Source organism: Falco cherrug, chromosome 6, assembly GCF_023634085.1.
Source record: "Falco cherrug isolate bFalChe1 chromosome 6, bFalChe1.pri, whole genome shotgun sequence".
Classification (NCBI taxonomy): domain Eukaryota; kingdom Metazoa; phylum Chordata; class Aves; order Falconiformes; family Falconidae; genus Falco; species Falco cherrug.
In genome coordinates this window covers 11,913,400-11,930,592 of record NC_073702.1, presented here as the reverse complement: position 1 = coordinate 11,930,592, position 17,193 = coordinate 11,913,400, and the positions used below count along the sequence as shown (strand labels likewise).

General features: G+C 37.1%; 1 protein-coding gene across 37 annotated transcripts in view; it reads left to right on the top strand.

The window, feature by feature from the left end:
- RIMS1 (regulating synaptic membrane exocytosis 1) overlaps nucleotides 1–17,193 on the top strand; it is a 335,679-nt gene that overhangs the window by 290,527 nt on the left and 27,959 nt on the right. For 29 of the 37 annotated variants that reach the window (XM_055714419.1, XM_055714416.1, XM_055714435.1 and 26 more), the window contains one exon: nucleotides 991–1,223. The exons of 7 other annotated variants lie outside the window; for them this stretch is intronic. In XM_055714419.1, the coding sequence (XP_055570394.1) occupies nucleotides 991–1,223 (233 nt within the window). Of the gene's footprint in view, nucleotides 1–990; nucleotides 1,224–2,039; nucleotides 2,136–17,193 lie in introns of those variants that run through there. One more of the 37 variants, XM_027797423.2, reaches the window with a different exon arrangement.

The window sequence follows — 17,193 nt, the reverse complement described above, 5'->3', positions numbered from 1 at the left end:
TACAGAATTACTGAAAAAAAAAATCCCTAAAATTAATATGTTGCCAGTAGGTCTACTCCTCAGCAATACAAGATCAAGGAGTTTCCCCATGTACTAGGCTAATTTAACAACTACATCTGAAGTAAGTCAGGCTGCAGCTTAAATGTCTGGGTCTCTGCAGAGTGTTGGCTAACTTGGTATTGCCATCAGAGCTAGGGCATCACTGGGTTGTAGAATTGCTAGGACCGCGTATTAGTATGTCCTGTGTGTATTTGAGATTGTTCTCTGGAGCATGATTCTGAATACTTTATCTAGCCTTTATGTGCAGGAGCGGAAACGAGATTTGTATAGAAACATTCAAATGCAATGTGATAGCTAAAGAAAATCAAACAGAACTGACGGATTCATCTGTCTGTCAATCAATGAAAGTTCTACTGGGTTATTAGGGTTTTTAGCCTCAAAATTATTTCTTCATACTGTGATTATTGCATTTACCTTTAAAGAAGTGAGAGAGCAAAGACCTAAAAAATACTACATGTTATATTATCTCTTTCTGTGAAGTGTGAAAATATAGAAGATGATATATTCATATCTATTAGGCCTTAAGGCTTTGGTTAACAGTGCCAATAAGATATGTGTATTAACCTACATATATTCTCTTGACCCAGTTTCATTTTCTTTGTTCTTAAAATTGCTGGTTTATTGCTTTCTGTATTCTGGGGATATAGGCAAGAAGGCTTCACATGACTTTTAATTGTTGCCTGTCTCTCTTTCTGCCACTCTGAAGACCATGGAAAAATGTTCGTTTTATTTATTTCCTTTAAAGAAGTGAGGAACAAATTATAGCACTGGACATAAATATTGTGAGAAGCATCAAATTAACCTTTTATTTGTGAACAAAATAAAATGTATCAAGACTTGAAATTAATTTACTAATTAAAAAAAAAAAGGCTTTTGGAAATACGGTTACACAGACAAATTAACATGTTTGTTTTTACTTTGTAACTATAGTACATTTACTCCTAAAATGCAAGGCAGACGGATGGGGACTTCAGGGAGAATCACTAAGAGCACAAGTGTGAGTGGAGAGATGTATAAGCTGGAGCACAATGATGGAAGTCAGTCGGACACGGCTGTCGGCACAGTTGGAACAGGTGGGAAGAAAAGGCGTTCCAGCCTTAGTGCCAAAGTGGTTGCCATAGTGTCTCGAAGGAGCAGAAGCACATCTCAACTTAGCCAAACAGGTGAGTGAGACACACTCTTTGGATACAGGACTCTCAACAAACGTGGTTCACCATTATTTCATCTGTGGCATCTGTGTTACATGTGTATGGATATAGACCACTCAGGAGAAAAGATTTTCCAGCTGTCAATAAATTTCTGAAATACTCATTTCCTTTGATCGTAAGACATCTGCAAGAAAGAATATACAAATGCCTTTTAGAATACGTGCCATAACAACTTTCTGTCCTGATAAATGAAAAATGTTTTTATCTCTTAGAAGCCTTGTTTACAGGTAGGCAAGGAAATGCAAAGAGACGTATGTGGGTATCAGCAGTGAATAAGGGTTTGGCTAAGAGCAGCTTTTTATGTATACGAAGTTTCTTCTAGTAGAACAGTTGAGTACAAATAGGGGAATTGAAATCTGAGCAAATGAATGGTTGTTACATAACTCGGATAAAAGGTTGTACCTGTAGTGGGAAAAAATACTTTTTTTAAAACTACCTTTGATTTCTTAGTCAAGAGTAAATCAAATATTTTTTTTTCTTTTAAAAATAACACTGGCAAATTGGGGTCAGTGGTTTCACATAAATTACACAACAACGTGATGCTTCATTAGGAATGTAAGACTTCCAACTCTCATTGTGACTTCAGAAATCTTAAAAGCTTCATATCTGCATAGCCTGAAGGAACAAAAGCTCATACAAAAAGATCAAAAGAAAAAAAGAAAAAAACAGAAGAGAGTAAAGTCCCTGTCCTGCTTCTGTTGAACCCCGGTAAAGACTTCTGCTCTTGTCTTCAGTGGGAGCAGGACCTGACCCTGAGGGTTCTTGCTCACTAAAAGAAGGAAAGGAAAGAGTAAAAGCTTCAGCCTAGCATAGAATGCATGCTTATTGCAGCATCCCTCTCACATAGTCAGGGTAATCCAAACTAAGGTAAGTAACAGTATTGTTTATTTATATCATTAAATATCTCACCCTTTTCCCTTGTTTTTCTTTTATTGCCAGATGAGCAGTAGAAGTGATTCTTTCAAATGTAAAGCTTGGTCAGTTTTAACAAAAATATTGTAATGCTTTTCTACACAACTCATTTATGAATTTTATGCCAGAAAGCATATAATCATGCAGTTGGACCAGATGATAGATATAGTAGGCATATTTGCAGCCCAGAATTGCAATTAATAATGTGTTGCTCAAATATGCACTCTGCCTGAGTATTCAACCAGAATATGGTTGGTTGTATACAGTAGGATGTTATTTTACTGTATCAGAATCAGTGGCATGCTCTTAAAGTAATAAGAAGTGGTGTTGTATTATAGAAAGGGTTTTAGGTTGATGTTTTACTCCACTTACTATAAAGAGCAAAATATTTTAAGTATTTTGCAGAATGTTTACAGGATGGTGTTCCTTTCTAGCTTCTAAATCTCTTTGAAATAGGAATTTCTGTGACAGAGCAAATCTTTGCTCCATCTTACTCAGTAGTCCAGCTCTGACCAGGAACAGGTCTGTATGCCTGAGAGAAAGGCACAGGGGGCTACCAAACAGGACGATTTGCATTGCATGAGAGCTAACTCACTCTTCTCGATGATGTTAGTAAATTAAAGCTAAACTATGACTTCTAAACACTTCTCAGCATTATCTATTTAAAACTTACATGTTCCTATTCTTCACAGAACAATACTATAGTTCTCCAAATTTTGCTTGATGTAAATCTTGAAACAATAGGAATTTTGCAGGGAATAGAGCATCTAATTTTGTAATGAAATTCAAACAAAATCAAATATTAAAAGTATGATTATATATTATTCATTATTGTAAAACAGAGTTGAGATTATACTTGCTTTACTGTGGCTCAGGTAAACAGTACTGTCTGATATAAGCAGAGAAAATGAGATGTGACATGTTTTGTCAGTCACTATTTTTTAGTTAAAACATTTAAAAAATCAGTGAATTGAATCAATGCATTTGTTTAGAATATACACACGAGACTTGATAGGTTTTAAAAAAAAAAATCCATTGTTGGAGACTAAATACACATGCCCTAAATCAGGGACCCACTTTCTTTCCTTCCTGTAGTGTAGGAGAGGGGAGGAGAAATTTGAAAGGGTCTAATTCCTTTTAATGTGCTGTGCCATTATGTCTCCACTATTGAGAACTAAAATAGAAGAAAAAAAAAGTTTTGACAATATAGTATAAACTAGGTCCTTAAAATTGATTATGTGAAAATCAGTTCTAATACTCAAGTTCTGAAGTTTTAAAACTGGTGTGGAGGCATATGGGTCTTCAAAATTGAAGCTGTGTATGAACTTTAATTGAAAGCGTGAGTGTGTATTTCAAAGGAAGTACAAAAAATACAGAAAAGTATGTGCATCCTCTATAGTTTTTCCCGAATTGGTCAGTTAATTATTTTTTTTCCTATGACTGGCATAATTATAAGTCAGGTATGAGTGACATATATAGTTATTTGTTTCTGAAAACTCAAAATAGAAGATCAGAAATAAAATACAAGGTCAGATATTTCTTGTAAATTTGAGGTTCTGTATTTCTGCAAAACACGTAAGTCAGAAATTCTAGTTTACTACTGTCTTCAAAACCAGTAAAATTAACTTCCATATTGGGTTTGGGTTTGTTTGTTGTTTTTTTTTTAATTATAATTTGAAGAAATGGTCTATAAGGGCTGAATTTGAAGTTTTGTAGATAATTCTTGCTTTTAGTATACTGCCCAGGTTTAATTTTATATAAAAATAGAAGTGGTATGTATGAAACTGCTACTAGGTAGCCATTATGTGTAAGAGTTGATTTTCTTTTCAATTGAAAAAGGAGTGTGTGTGTGTGTGAGTGTGTGAATGCACGTGTGTGTCTGTGTATACACATGTGGACCTCTTTGCATATATGGGGAAGATCCACTTGCAAGTAACCACATTATTTTGTGCACCCTTGTTCAGTGCTGTTAGAAAATACTTATTCTGAACATGTGCCTTATAAGATTGTCAGTGGAAGAATCGGGTTTTATTTTTATGTAAATCTGCAATGAAAAGTTTCTGCTACACCTTCCTTTCAGTTATGTTTAAGATTCCGTAATACTTTCAGTAACTGTTCTTTGAAATAACAAAATCCTTACTTTCTATGGTTTGTTTATTGTGCCCACAAATTGAATAGATTTTATAGTTCATCGAATAAAGCTTGCAATCTTATGGCAGTATTCCTAATGAAAATCCAAATCTGTTTATGCTATCACAATTAAAAGGAAGAAAAGAATAGAAGAAGGGGAAAAAAAGTAAGCAAAACCCCCAGGAAGACCATAGAAGAATGAAAATGGCTCTATGCATATTCTGTACAATTTTAGTTATAATCAACCTTTCTAGTTTTCTTCATCATTCTAATTCTTGTAAATAAATATAAACATATGTAGAAAATAAATATATAACTGCAGATTTTCTAAATAATTACAGCAAGTAAACTTAAAATCATAGGAGAATGATAGGAAAATAGATTATGATAGGAAGTCACCATCTGTTGTCTTGATTTTGAGATACAACACTCTGTTCCCCGACAGGTATTCTTGTAAGTTCTTGACCAGCGAGTGACTGAGGCAGTATTGATCATACTGCATTTTGATTTGAGATTCTGGGTTTCTTTTGAAAGAGATAAAACGGCTGCCATATGAGGAAAGAGCTTTATTAAGGGATTTATACCATAAATAGAGACATAATAAAGCATTTCAGAGTGGATGGAGCTAATGTTAGGGGTATATGACCAGTGAGATGAGTTCTGGAGAAAAGGAAAAGCTCCATCTCGGATAGACGGAAGTATTCCCATCCATGGATCCCTCTCGGTTCTCCTGGTACATGCAGTGGCGTGCCTTGAGAAGGTGAAAGGGTTCCTCCCTTTTGCTTTCTAAGCCCTGGTCAGCTGATGGGGGTTCAGAAAGGTCATCTGCTGGTAGGAGCATACTGTTCTTTTTAAGTGCTTATGCTTTGCAGCTATTCTGACACCATATCTTCACCCTCTTGCTATCAGAGATTTGGTAGTATCGCATCTCTGTGATGTATTCTGCCCGATGCAATTGCCTGCTGGGTTAGCAAGACAGATTTTCCTCTTTAAGGCAGATGGACAGGGTGGCTGGCTGTGTTTTTGTGTTGTTGGTTGAAGGACTTAGGGGATTTTCATTCTTTAGCCACATCTAATGGAGGCCAACTTCTCTATTAAAAGCAATTACAAAATAATTTGAGAGTGTTTACTTAATTAAGATGTGCAAAACATGACAACCAGTACAGATAGAATGAGTGAAAATACCAGCTTTGAGATAAATATGAACAAAACTACCAGAGAAGTGACCGGTGAGCCTTTTGAGACAGGGGCTCTGTTTTTTCTGAATATGAGTTCTTAGAGACTGCTTTTATTTTCCAAAGTGCTCAGGACCATTAACATCAGTATTCTGGCTAGTTTTTCATTGACATTGCTTAAGAAACGTTAATGATCTCATATAAGATAAAGGTGAGACTTTGCCTGGCATATTGAATATTGCTCCTGTTACTGGCTCAAAACAGATGAGAGCAGAACAGACGCAGAGAAGGGAGCTAAGGAGCTTGGAAGAAAGGTGAGCTGTCGTGTCTCATGTTACATTGGTATCAGGTCATTTTTCTAAATGGAAATACCTTGCCATGTTTATGGTATCAACCACAATGAAATATTTCTACATAAGAACCTGTTATTTGCTGTCCATCTCCTTTTCCTGAAGCTTAACATCAACAACTTGAATTAAAGCCATAGGCATTAACATTTCAGAGGGAGGTTATATACCATGAAGTGGACTAAAATAAAGTATTGTCACAAGGTGAAAAGAGAGTGAAAAAAGACTCTTCACTCACGCGCATCTGTTGACCGGATACTTGGAAGGAATCTTTAAGTGTCTGACTGCTTCACTCAGGAAGTAACTGGCAACCTGAGCAAAACCACAGGAAAATCTTATGACATATTTCCTTCTGTAAAAATTGCACATCCTCACATGGAATTCCCTGCTACAGTATATTTCCTGTAATTTCCTTGTTAAAGAAATGGCTCTCTGTATGTTGTTTTGAATTAAATTCCAAATTTTCAATTTCAGAAAAGATCCCGAAGTGAGGAAATTGTCACTGAGCCATGAAGTCCTGATAATCTTGTACTCCACAGTATAGCTCTGCTCCTTTTGTGTGCTCACTCTAGCTTTAAGAACACTTCATCTGGTTGACTGCCCCACATTTCACCTTCTAAGACTATTCTTAAGGAGACTTTCATGGGTTTGTTGGATAACTGAAGTAAATGTTCAGAAGAGACAACCCCATCATTACATAAAATGTCCTCTAGTGGTGGAGAATATGATGGGTCACTGGAGGTACTTAATGACTCTTAGCAAGCACCACTATGCTGTAGTAAAAACAACACTGCCTGGGAAACATGGAAATTCAGCAGAGTAAAGCAGTCTTCCAGGCTCGGAGCTACATCATTTCAGATCAGACACTGCTAGGAAAAAAAATACTCAGTGTTTCATTTTTGCAGTCTTTGTTTCGTAATGCCAGCAGGGATAATTTTCTGTCCATCCTTGTACTGATTTTATGATTCAACAAGAGATTTCATATAGGTCTGGATAGTATGGACAGATAAAGCAGATACTAAACCAGAAATAAAATATACTGGAGGGTGGAGGCCTTTGGGATAAAGAGGGGTTGTTCATCGTCTTTCTTAAGAAGGCTGTTGCTTCTTTCCATACTTTTGTTACTTTTTTACAAGGGTCATGACAACCTTTTCTTGCAGTGGCCAGGCTTCTCCCTGCCCCCGACATTTCATTTTGATTGATTGAGATTTCATTTTGATTGATTGAGTCCCAGTTATAAACAACGGCAAGGATGCATTTCTAAGCATGATTCTTCTACCTCATAACCTTTGAGTTTATTTTTTTATTACTGTAGAGAGAAGTTGTGCTTACTTATAAATTACATTTATTTGATAAGAAAGCTGACTGCTAGACAAAAGTTCAAAATACTTATTTTATCTAGACTTCAATAAATCATCTGTTATTATTAGACTGGAAGGAAAGGATGGAGATCAGTGAGGAATACTGGATGTCAGAAAGAAACTGGTTAGGAGGGAGCCATCAGATGGTTTTATTAAAACAAGAGCCAGAGAGTGCTTACTGGTTGACTTTTGAAGACAAAAACCACAGGCAGATCTAGTTAATATTTTACTGAGAGGTAGTGTGTATGTTGCTAGAATGTGCTGATGATACTGATTTGGAAGGTATATCCGTTCCGTTTGCTATAGAGGAAGGACTGAATAACCTAAGGACTACAATAATAGAACGGGAATAAAAAGTGATAATGCATATTGCAAGATCGTTCCTTTCAGAATACTAATGAAAATTTCCAGATGCAATCTGGGAGTTCTGTCATCTAGAAAAAATAGGAAGAGGAAGAAGACGTGGGTATAATAAAAATCACAGGATGAATGTAAACTATGTGTAAGATCTGGCCAGGGAAAAAGCAAATGCTATCCTGGGTGCATCAGGCGAGATGTTTCCCTGGAAAGCTAAGAAAATGTTAACATCATGAGGCACAGCTGACAGCTCATCTAGAACACTGATCACTCAGCATTCAAGAAAATGAATGCAGGATGTCTGTGGGAATCGAGACCTTGAAAGATGATTTATTGCCTGATTTGTTCAGCCTATAAAAATGGAAGGTTTAACAGAGATATGATTGTTCTGTAAGAATGCAATGAGAGTAAACATTAAAAAGTCAGAAGAGTGTTTTAAGCTAAGGGAAACACCATTAGAAACTATGGCATAGAAAGAAACAGGTATAAATTAGTTATGAATAAAGTTTGTATTTGTCTTGAAATTACAATAAAGTTTCTAACAATCAGAACTGAGAGAGAGGTACCTTAAACCTCTCAAAGCATTTAGCATGCTAGGGATGAAAAAGCGCTTTTTCTGTTTCTTATCTTTCATAATATCCCACTGCTGGCTTTATAAGATTTCTTTTCTGATGGTTTTCTTCTGTATTGCTGTCTCTTATTTATCCAAATGAAATGCTACAAGATCTTAAGTTTTCTAATAGTGGATTCAGAAACTTACCTGTCAGAATTACCATGAGTCTCACCGCTATACAGTTACCCCACAGGTTTAGTTTAGTCTCCTGTAATTCACCTGCTGTTCACTGTGTTGTAGAGGAGCATTTCCAAGCATTTGCTTGCATTGGGCATTTATCTGCAAGAAGGCTTACCATGTACACGTGAGCTTCCTTACCCACAGATACCTCCGTTTTGTAAAGTCTGCAGGCTTTGCAAATCTTTTCATTAATGTTAGACTGTGCGTACTTGAAAAGGAACTTTCTTCAGCCTTACAGAACTGTGGTGGTTAGCCTTGTTTGGCTGTTCAGTATTATCTCTGCAAGAGTCTTTCCTGTCTGGGTTGTTATTTTTCCCAGAGGAGGCCATTAGAGCTTGCTTTGCATAGTTGTGGTGATCTATGAGGACAATGGCTCTGTTGCACCAAAAGAAGACGAGGGAGCTTGACATTAAGACGGATTTCTCTTTTCAGCCAATGTAAAAAAAGCCCGTAGTGCAGCAGCAGGGACAGTAATGGTGCCTTTGGGATGGTGACAGGATCTGGGCTCTAAACCTGACACTGGCAGCAAAGAGCACCCCTCCGCACCCAGCAAAAGCTTCGTACCGATCCCATGTGCAGCCAAATGTTTCTGTGTCAGGAGCAGGGAAACGAACAAATGGATGAAGAATAATACTAAAAACAACAAAAAAGACCTGATTATTTTTGTAAGAGGAACTCTTTGTTCTAGTACTGATACTTAATTCTTTGAAACTATCGAGTGAATGTAAGCACGTTCTCTTTTATTTACTGTTGCCGTCTAGCTAAGGAATTCACTACCCTTAATAGAAACATAATTCAGTCCCAGTTACTCATCTTCCAAAAGATTTCCTAATAAGGGCTAGTATTTTCAAACAAAGTCCCACTGCTCAGTTGAGTTAGTGTTACATGTGGCTCTTTTCCTTCTTCCTGAAATATAGATTTTGACTTTGTCTTCTGTTATGTAGTTGACTGACTTGTACTCAAAAAGTATTCATTTGCTTTTCTATTTGCAATTTCTCCCTATATTTTTTAACTGTAATTTGGGCTATTTCCAGTACATAAGTAGTGTGGGATTTAGAAGAATTTATTCCTTTCCAAAAGTATAATCTTGATTTTAGCAAAGCTATGACATACACGTCTTGTAGAACTATAATTTCAAAATATGTCAAATGTATTTCATAAGTTAGCTTCACTGTTATGTTTCTGTTGTATTTTTTAATGAAATATTTTCTAGAAAGATGTACTGATAATTCTGACTGTATTTAACTGAGCTTTGTTTAAAGAGATTTTTACTTGCTTTTTCAACTGTTTCACACTGAATTCCTAAGTTTTACTTTGTGTAAATACAAACACTGAGTTGAAATAGTATCCAAATTATGACAGAAAAAGGAAATAGAGCGATGCCAAAGTACCAGCAGGAGGTGAAAAGAAGTCTGCTATCTTCATATTAAACGTTTCTACATAAATGCCTATCTGTAAGAGAATGACAGCATTAAACTTGAAGTTTATTACTCTTTGTATACTTCTTGCCTGATCAGGTCTACAGTCTGTGGTTTTCTGGAACTTGTAGGATTTTGTAGAAAGGTTTAGAGTACCTGCAAGTCACCCAGAGGACAAATATTCTCATTTTGTGGCATAGGAATGAATTTCTGTCTTATAGAAGAATAAAGCCCCCTTTGTTTAGAGCCAGGTGATGTAGATTAATTTTGATAGACCTGAAATTATTTTTTTTTCCTTTCCAAAGCAGTCTTTTTTCTTTACGTACATGAACTCTGATTTTCATTTGAATGAGAGCGCCTGTTCGGCATGAAACAACTCATTCAATTTTTAAGTATTGATTTGGGAGCTCAGGCTATCTAGCTTAAAACTGGGAAGAACAGAAATAGCTGGATCTGCATTATTTCCTTCACAGGGTTGTTCCAAGTGTCTAGATGAAGTTTGGGTCAGAAATGAGTTGTCATAGACAATCACCTACACAAATGGCTGCTCAGGACTCTGTTAATGTCCCCATTTTTTGTTGAATTTTGCAGGTTCTCACACTATGGCCTTTTCCCTTATAGTCAATGTAACACAGAGTTCTGGAGAGCAGATCAAAATATTTCATAGAAAGAGAGATTTTGAAATCTGTCCAGTATTTCTTAAAAACCATTTATGGTGTTATTTTTCTCATGTAACTGAACAATTTGCAATAATTTTGAAAATGTTTTAAAACTATTCTTAATTCTTCCCCGCAAACATACAACTTAAATATTTTTGTGCACTCTTTTCTTTTACAGATCACCTTTAATATTTTGCTTGCTTGCTTGTAGCTTCAGTGTAGCTACAGTTAAGGACAAAGTGGGTAGCTGCATCTAAATATGGGCAGAGATTCTTTTTTGATTCCAACACATTGTATTTCAAATATGAGTGTCATATCTCTTAAGTCCATTAGGGTCAAGAAATCATTTAATTCTGGATCTTTCAGAAAATAAAATGACTTTTTAGAATCTTGAACTTTTTTTTATAAAACGTCTATAAAATGTGTGATAATCATCTATTCAATGAGAATAATATTGGTGGGCTGAGTTTAAAAAATGTGAATTTAGCTGAATGCAAAGAATCATTAGATTCAGAGACACTATTTTAATTTTATTTATCACTTGTACATGTGAATGTGAAGATGAGCTCTGAGAGATTTTTCAGTATTTTTTTTTTTTGCTAGGGATAGAACTGTTAGCAACAGAATCCAAATGAAAAGCGGTAAACCTAACCTAAGGAAGAGGATCGATAGGTGTTTTTAAGGGACATTCAAGGATAATAATGATAATGATGGTGATGATAATAATAATAATCATGCTTGCTGCTTTTATTGCAGTTGATGATGTTAGTGTATTTATAAAAAATCTGTATACATACCTATAATGTAACTGATAGAGTCTGCAATACAGATAATGGCCCACAGACGCTCTGAAGTGCATACCATAAGTAATAAAATACGCAGAACTCAGTAAAATTATGAAAAAAATGTTGACATGATTTTTTAAAAAAAATATTTTCAAGTTCTCTGGCAAGTCATTACGTTAGGTGAAAACTGATTTCAAATCTAACACCTTATGATGTCCATCTTGACAAGACACCATTCAGCTTGAGCATTTCCTTACATATAAATAAATATGAATGGCATTTTAAACCAAAATGCAGGTGACATCCGATAGAGCAGGTACTGGTTTACAAAACATTGCAGTGTCGCTGAATCTTCTTCTTGGGTGGTTTGGTTTTTTTCTGAAAAAAATACTTAGCTGAAAGATTTCACCCAGCTTTGCAGGGCCATGTTGGTACGTTGTTTCCCCATGTAGGAGCTCAGCATATGAGTAGGAGACTGGGCAGCAGCCACCCGCACAGCATGTCTTGTCTTTGAGCACACCTAAGGTACAGTCCTAAAAGCAACTCCCTGCTCGAGTAATTTTTACAGATCATGAAGGGAGACTGGATTCAGCTGGCTGAGACCCAGACAACACCAGCATTGCAGGACAGGAGAGGACAGATGATGAACAATGACAGTCACTGGCTTTGTTCCCACATGCATCAGTCTGGCAGCGTATCTGCTATCCAAGGCTATGGGCCAGTCCAATGTTAACTTTGTTTCCAAGAAGAGAAGGAACAGCAGTTTAATATAAACATTGTGTGACAAAGGAATTTGATCTCTGATTGTATAACATTTATTGCCCAGAGTCCTCTCCATACTTCAGATGGCATATAAATTAAATTAAGTAATAACCACTTTGGCAAGTCTTAAAATGGAATAAAGTTAGAAGAGATGAAAATGAGTACATCATATTACTTGCTAGTCCAATCTTGCTTCCTGCCCACCAATCTGATACACAAAAAGGGGGAAAAAGGGACTGAGGCACCCATTGAATTTCTGCTTCTTCAGAACAAAGCTTGGCTCGCCAGTGGCATCTACCTGTGCTTCATGTGTAAATGCTGCTCATGAGCAGTGGGGTCTATCCTGTGGAAATGACTTCTGTCTGTGCATGTGAATGGCTTCTGTCAAAATGTACCAGGTGTGATTTCTTTTTAAGGAAATCAGAGACTAGTGAGAATTTAACAGATGTTTATATTTGAACATGCTTTTTTTAATTTTTACACTATCTTTCTTTTCCGTTGTACATGTACTGGTGTTTCAAGTGTTTAAACTTCCAGTGATTTTTAACCACTGCATTTGACTAGCCAGTTTGTTGCATCTGCTAAATATTCTCCAAATTACCAAGAAAAGACAAAGGAATAAAACCATTCCAGGAAGTTAGAGATGTTGGGATCTCTAAGTCATTGGAATGTTGTCAAAGTGCAAATATTTTTATCAACTGTGGCATATGTTCACATTTTCATCAGCATTTTGAATGCTCTGCCAGATTTTCTTTAATTTGATAGGTGTGCGATTTTTAGAATGTGATCATCATATAACTTCCAAAATGGGACCAACGGTGTAAAATGTTAAGTTTATTTAAATATGTATTGATTTCTATTGTATTTTTAGGTGCTATGTATATCAGTTATTTGATATAACTTACTCTAAGGCATGAAAACACTGTGCAATACTGAATTACCATTTCCTGTTGTATAGACCTCAATATAGTTACTTACTTAGACCTCAGTAAACAATACATGTTGCCTCTATATATCCTCAGATCTCTGTTGGAAGGTTTATCCCTGAACTTGTTTGGGTTTACTAAAATTTGACAATGTGTTTAGATTTTTAGACTGAAGTCTACAAATACTTAACTGCAGTGTCATAAAATATAGACATTCAAAGAACTGAAAGAGTGAACTACAGTAGTTCTTTTGATGATCTGTGTGTGTTTATCCTCATAAATTACCTGAGAATTGCTTTGAAATTACTTACTATTTATAAAAGTCTTTGGTGCTCACAGTCAGTCATACATAGTTTATTTAATTTACCCGTATAGTCATTTTTTATATTGCAAAAATTCTGTTTCTGTTGCCTGATAGCTTCAAAAGCACTGCTTTACAGGGAATCCTAGAAATGAGATGTTTTTCTTCTGGGAAGCTCTAGATATCTGGCAATCCCAGCAGAAATTCCCTGTGTAATGGAAGTTTGACCAGTCAAAATTGCCCGCCGATTCCTGCTAGATTCTGAAAAACGCAAGATTTGATATTACTGAAGAAACAAACCAAGGCGGAAGAGTCTGTGTGAGAAGGCAATGTAAGATGGTGTGTCTTTGCGTTGTCAGTAAAGAGAAGAAACTTGTTTTGTTCTCATTTGAGCACTCCTGCCTCCTCTCCAGTTTCCTCATGGCTTACAGCTCCTGAGTGTGGTCAGGCAATAAGCAAGCAAGGGGGTTAATGCTAAGCCTAGAGGAAGCAGTTGCCTTTCTGCTTTACTTCTGTGATTTGTGAAGCACAGAAGTTTTGTGGTTAGATAAGATAGAAGGGTTGTCCAGAACAGACACCCAGCTTCTGGTTTTGAAGCTCGGGTTGACTGGGTAAGTTCCGTTTTTAATGTTTCTTGTTAAATATCAAGTGTGAAACATAATTGAAGGTGGGTTTTTTAATGGCGGCTTTTGTGTCTTTGGGATAAAAAATCGGTGTCTTGGGAATCCATTTATTTGTAATGTTTTCTCTGGTCTCAGAACAGAACTTGTCAGATTGACAAGTTATCTTAATGCAGGTACATGTAAATAGAGTTCCTGTTTATAAAGCAGGTTAAAATATCTGCAAAGCTCTTCCAGGGAGGAATCTTAGGGCCGCTGTTTTGATTAGTTTTGCTTTCCCACGGCTATTGATGGCTTTATTTATAGCTCTGCCATTTGATTAGCTTTGATGGTGCGAAGGTTCTCTCGCAGAGCATGGCCAGACTGAAACACTGGGTTAGGCATAAATGTGACCTGGGATTCATGTATAAGAGTAAATCAGTTATACCAATCGCTCTCGCTTTGAAAATTATCCTACTAACCATCTTTTCTCCTGCCTGAGCAGCTCTTTTCTAGAGTTCATGGTCAGGGCAGTGTGGGGGAATTTCTTTGACAAGGCTCATCTGCTTGCTTCAGTCTGGACTCCACAAAGACTGAAATGTTAATGGGGGAAGATGTTCAAGGGGCATAAAAAAAAAAAACCAAACCACTTCAGGGTGTATGCATAGCAGGATTGGCTTGTTTATTGCATACTGAAAGTACTCTGTTGAAGTTTAGTATTTATTGATAGGGAATAACTTACCAGAGAAACATTTTGAGGGAGTCAGTTGTCTTTCCTCAGAGGCACACCATGTTACGAACCAGGTTCTTCTGTCTAGGTAGAGGTACTCCACGGCACTGTGAAGTAGTCGCTTAAGAAAGGTCACACACAGGATGCAGTTAATATAGTAACCAAACTTTCTCTGGAGTCTCAATAATGGCTATTGTGTGAGGCCCAACCACTCCAAGAGCGGGGTCTGGCAGAAATGAGTTGCATTTTTATTGCACTTATTTCTTCTCTAACGTGAAAATATACCCAGCTCTGGCAACAGGTTGACGTCACAGCAGAGAGCGAGCTATCATCTGTGTGTGCTGGAACAGGCAACTTTGATAGATTTATGTAGGGATTATAGTCAGGTCAGGACTTGGCTCTTAACACATGAAACATTGTCATCGACCAGGGGATCCGGGAGACAAAGTGACTAAAAAGGTGACATAGAAACTGTGGTGGGTTTGAGTAGCAGTTCACAGTTTTACTTTAACAGGAATTCCATAGTTGCAAGTAGAGTTTTATTTATTTATGTTCAGGCAACATTTTTATGCTTATGCCTGGATACAGGCCTTTACCCTACGCTCTGCTTCAAGGGGATAGCCATGTTTATGACCAGCTTGGGAACAATGCAAGAAATTTGATGGGATCCCAAAGTTCCCCTTTTAGCCAACGTTCAGGCTCTCCCTGTCTGCCTCACCTTAATTTCTGGGCCAAAGTTTGCCCATGGTCAAAATCCCAGGTCCATTAAATTGTCTTGCATTTATTTTGGAGCATGTGTTTTTAAATATCTGATCATGTTCCTGAAATATTCAGATGAGTGACTCTTCCCAGTAACCACCTCCAGATTGTAACAGGCTACTGCAATACCACTTAAAGTTTACTGACTTTGGCAGGGGGGGATACTCTGAAGAGGGCAAAAAGCTCCTCTCTAATCCTAGTCATTGTGGCTTAGAAACAGATCTTCCTGTGCAAATGCTGGTGACTGAGTATTTGACATCATGAATTGTTTCATTTACGTGGCGCCATTCTGTTGCATGTGGCAGCTGCTTTCATCGCTTTGCTTGCTCTGGATAAAATAAATAAATAAATAAATAAATATCTGAGGCTGCATCTAGGAAGACTTGAGCACAAATATTCCAGCCACTAATTCCCACTTATCCTGCTCAGCTCTTCAAGGAATCCCATATGTCCATGCCTCTCACACACCATGCTTTTTCAATACACCGAAATGGTATAAGCTTTGCTTCGGAAGCTGGAGAGAGATTGTGGGATAGAGAGCAGGAACCCTTCCAATGCAACTAGAGAGGTACCGTTCTTCAAAGCAGCAGACCAGGAGCTATAATCACAAAGTTAATTTAGTCTGAGCAAGCGTAGGTATCCACAAACTAGTGGTCAGTTCATCACTTCAGGCTTTCTTTCTAGCCAGCAGAGAGAAGTGTACACTTCTGCACATGGCGTATCCATCTTCAAGTAAATATCTGAGATAGTAAAAGTGAACTGCGCTCTAAAATATCTGTTTCTGTCTATGCTCTAAAAGGAATCTGGCACAACTAGCCCCAGTACAGCATCGACAGGCACGTAAAGTTCAGTGACAGAATCCTGCTTAGCCTGCTCATAGCCCTCTTTCTTTCTGCTCCCAGCCCTTTCCTTGGTTCCCCCGCTTCAGCTGCCCCAGTCCTTCATGTACAGCAGCTGAATCCTGCAAGGGTTTCTGCTGCCCCTTTTGCACAGAGGAGAGGCACATGGCAGAGTTGCCTGGATAGAAGAGGTCTTAAGAAATGACCCAACTGCTGAGCTACACAAAATAGTCACTTTCTTGTTCTCGTAGCTTTGCATGTGATAAGCAGTGTCGTGGCACCGGGTTTGATCCTCATCTTGCTGAATGGTAGCAAAGTTAAAATTAGAAATTCAAGAACCTTTGGCACAGTTAAAGTGAAATTACCACTTTTTAAATGGGATATGTTTTTTTCATTGGTACGACTGTCTTAAGTTTTGTGATACTATTTTTGTAGAAGAGATAGTGATCTTACTGAGATGAAGTAATTCTCTACCTCTAAGCAGTTTCTCTCATTTGCTCTGCTGATTGCTCAGAATCCGTAAGAGCAGCAGAATTTAGTTGCCGCTCTAAAGTCAGAGTTTTCGAAGTCTCTGTGTGAATGCTAAGCAAGAGTTACATATATGTATGTGTTTGTTTTATATTTTTGTATTAATTGTTTGCATGAAGAAAGCCATTAATATGTTTATATAAAGGATAGTGAGATTGTCAGCTCAGAAGAAAAGTACCGCCATGAAAAGCCTTTAAGAAGTTCATTGGTTGTCTTAGATGTGATCAAATCAGAAGAAATAAGAGAAGGCAGTTTTATGTCTGATGATCCCCTTAAATAACTTACCTCTTCTGATAAGCAAATGTCATCATCAAAACCAACACTATGCAATTGCTATAAATCCTTCCAGACAAACCAAAACCTGAATAACCTTGTAGATGGAAATGATACAATGAATTGTAGTTTTGTTGTAAGTCTAATTAGTTGCACCCTCAGCACAACTGTCACGATCCAAGCATTTCATATGCCATCAGTCAAGCAGAATATATAACAGCATTGTCCTGTGGTACCATGTTTGTGATGAAAATGTAAGTACTTTCACATA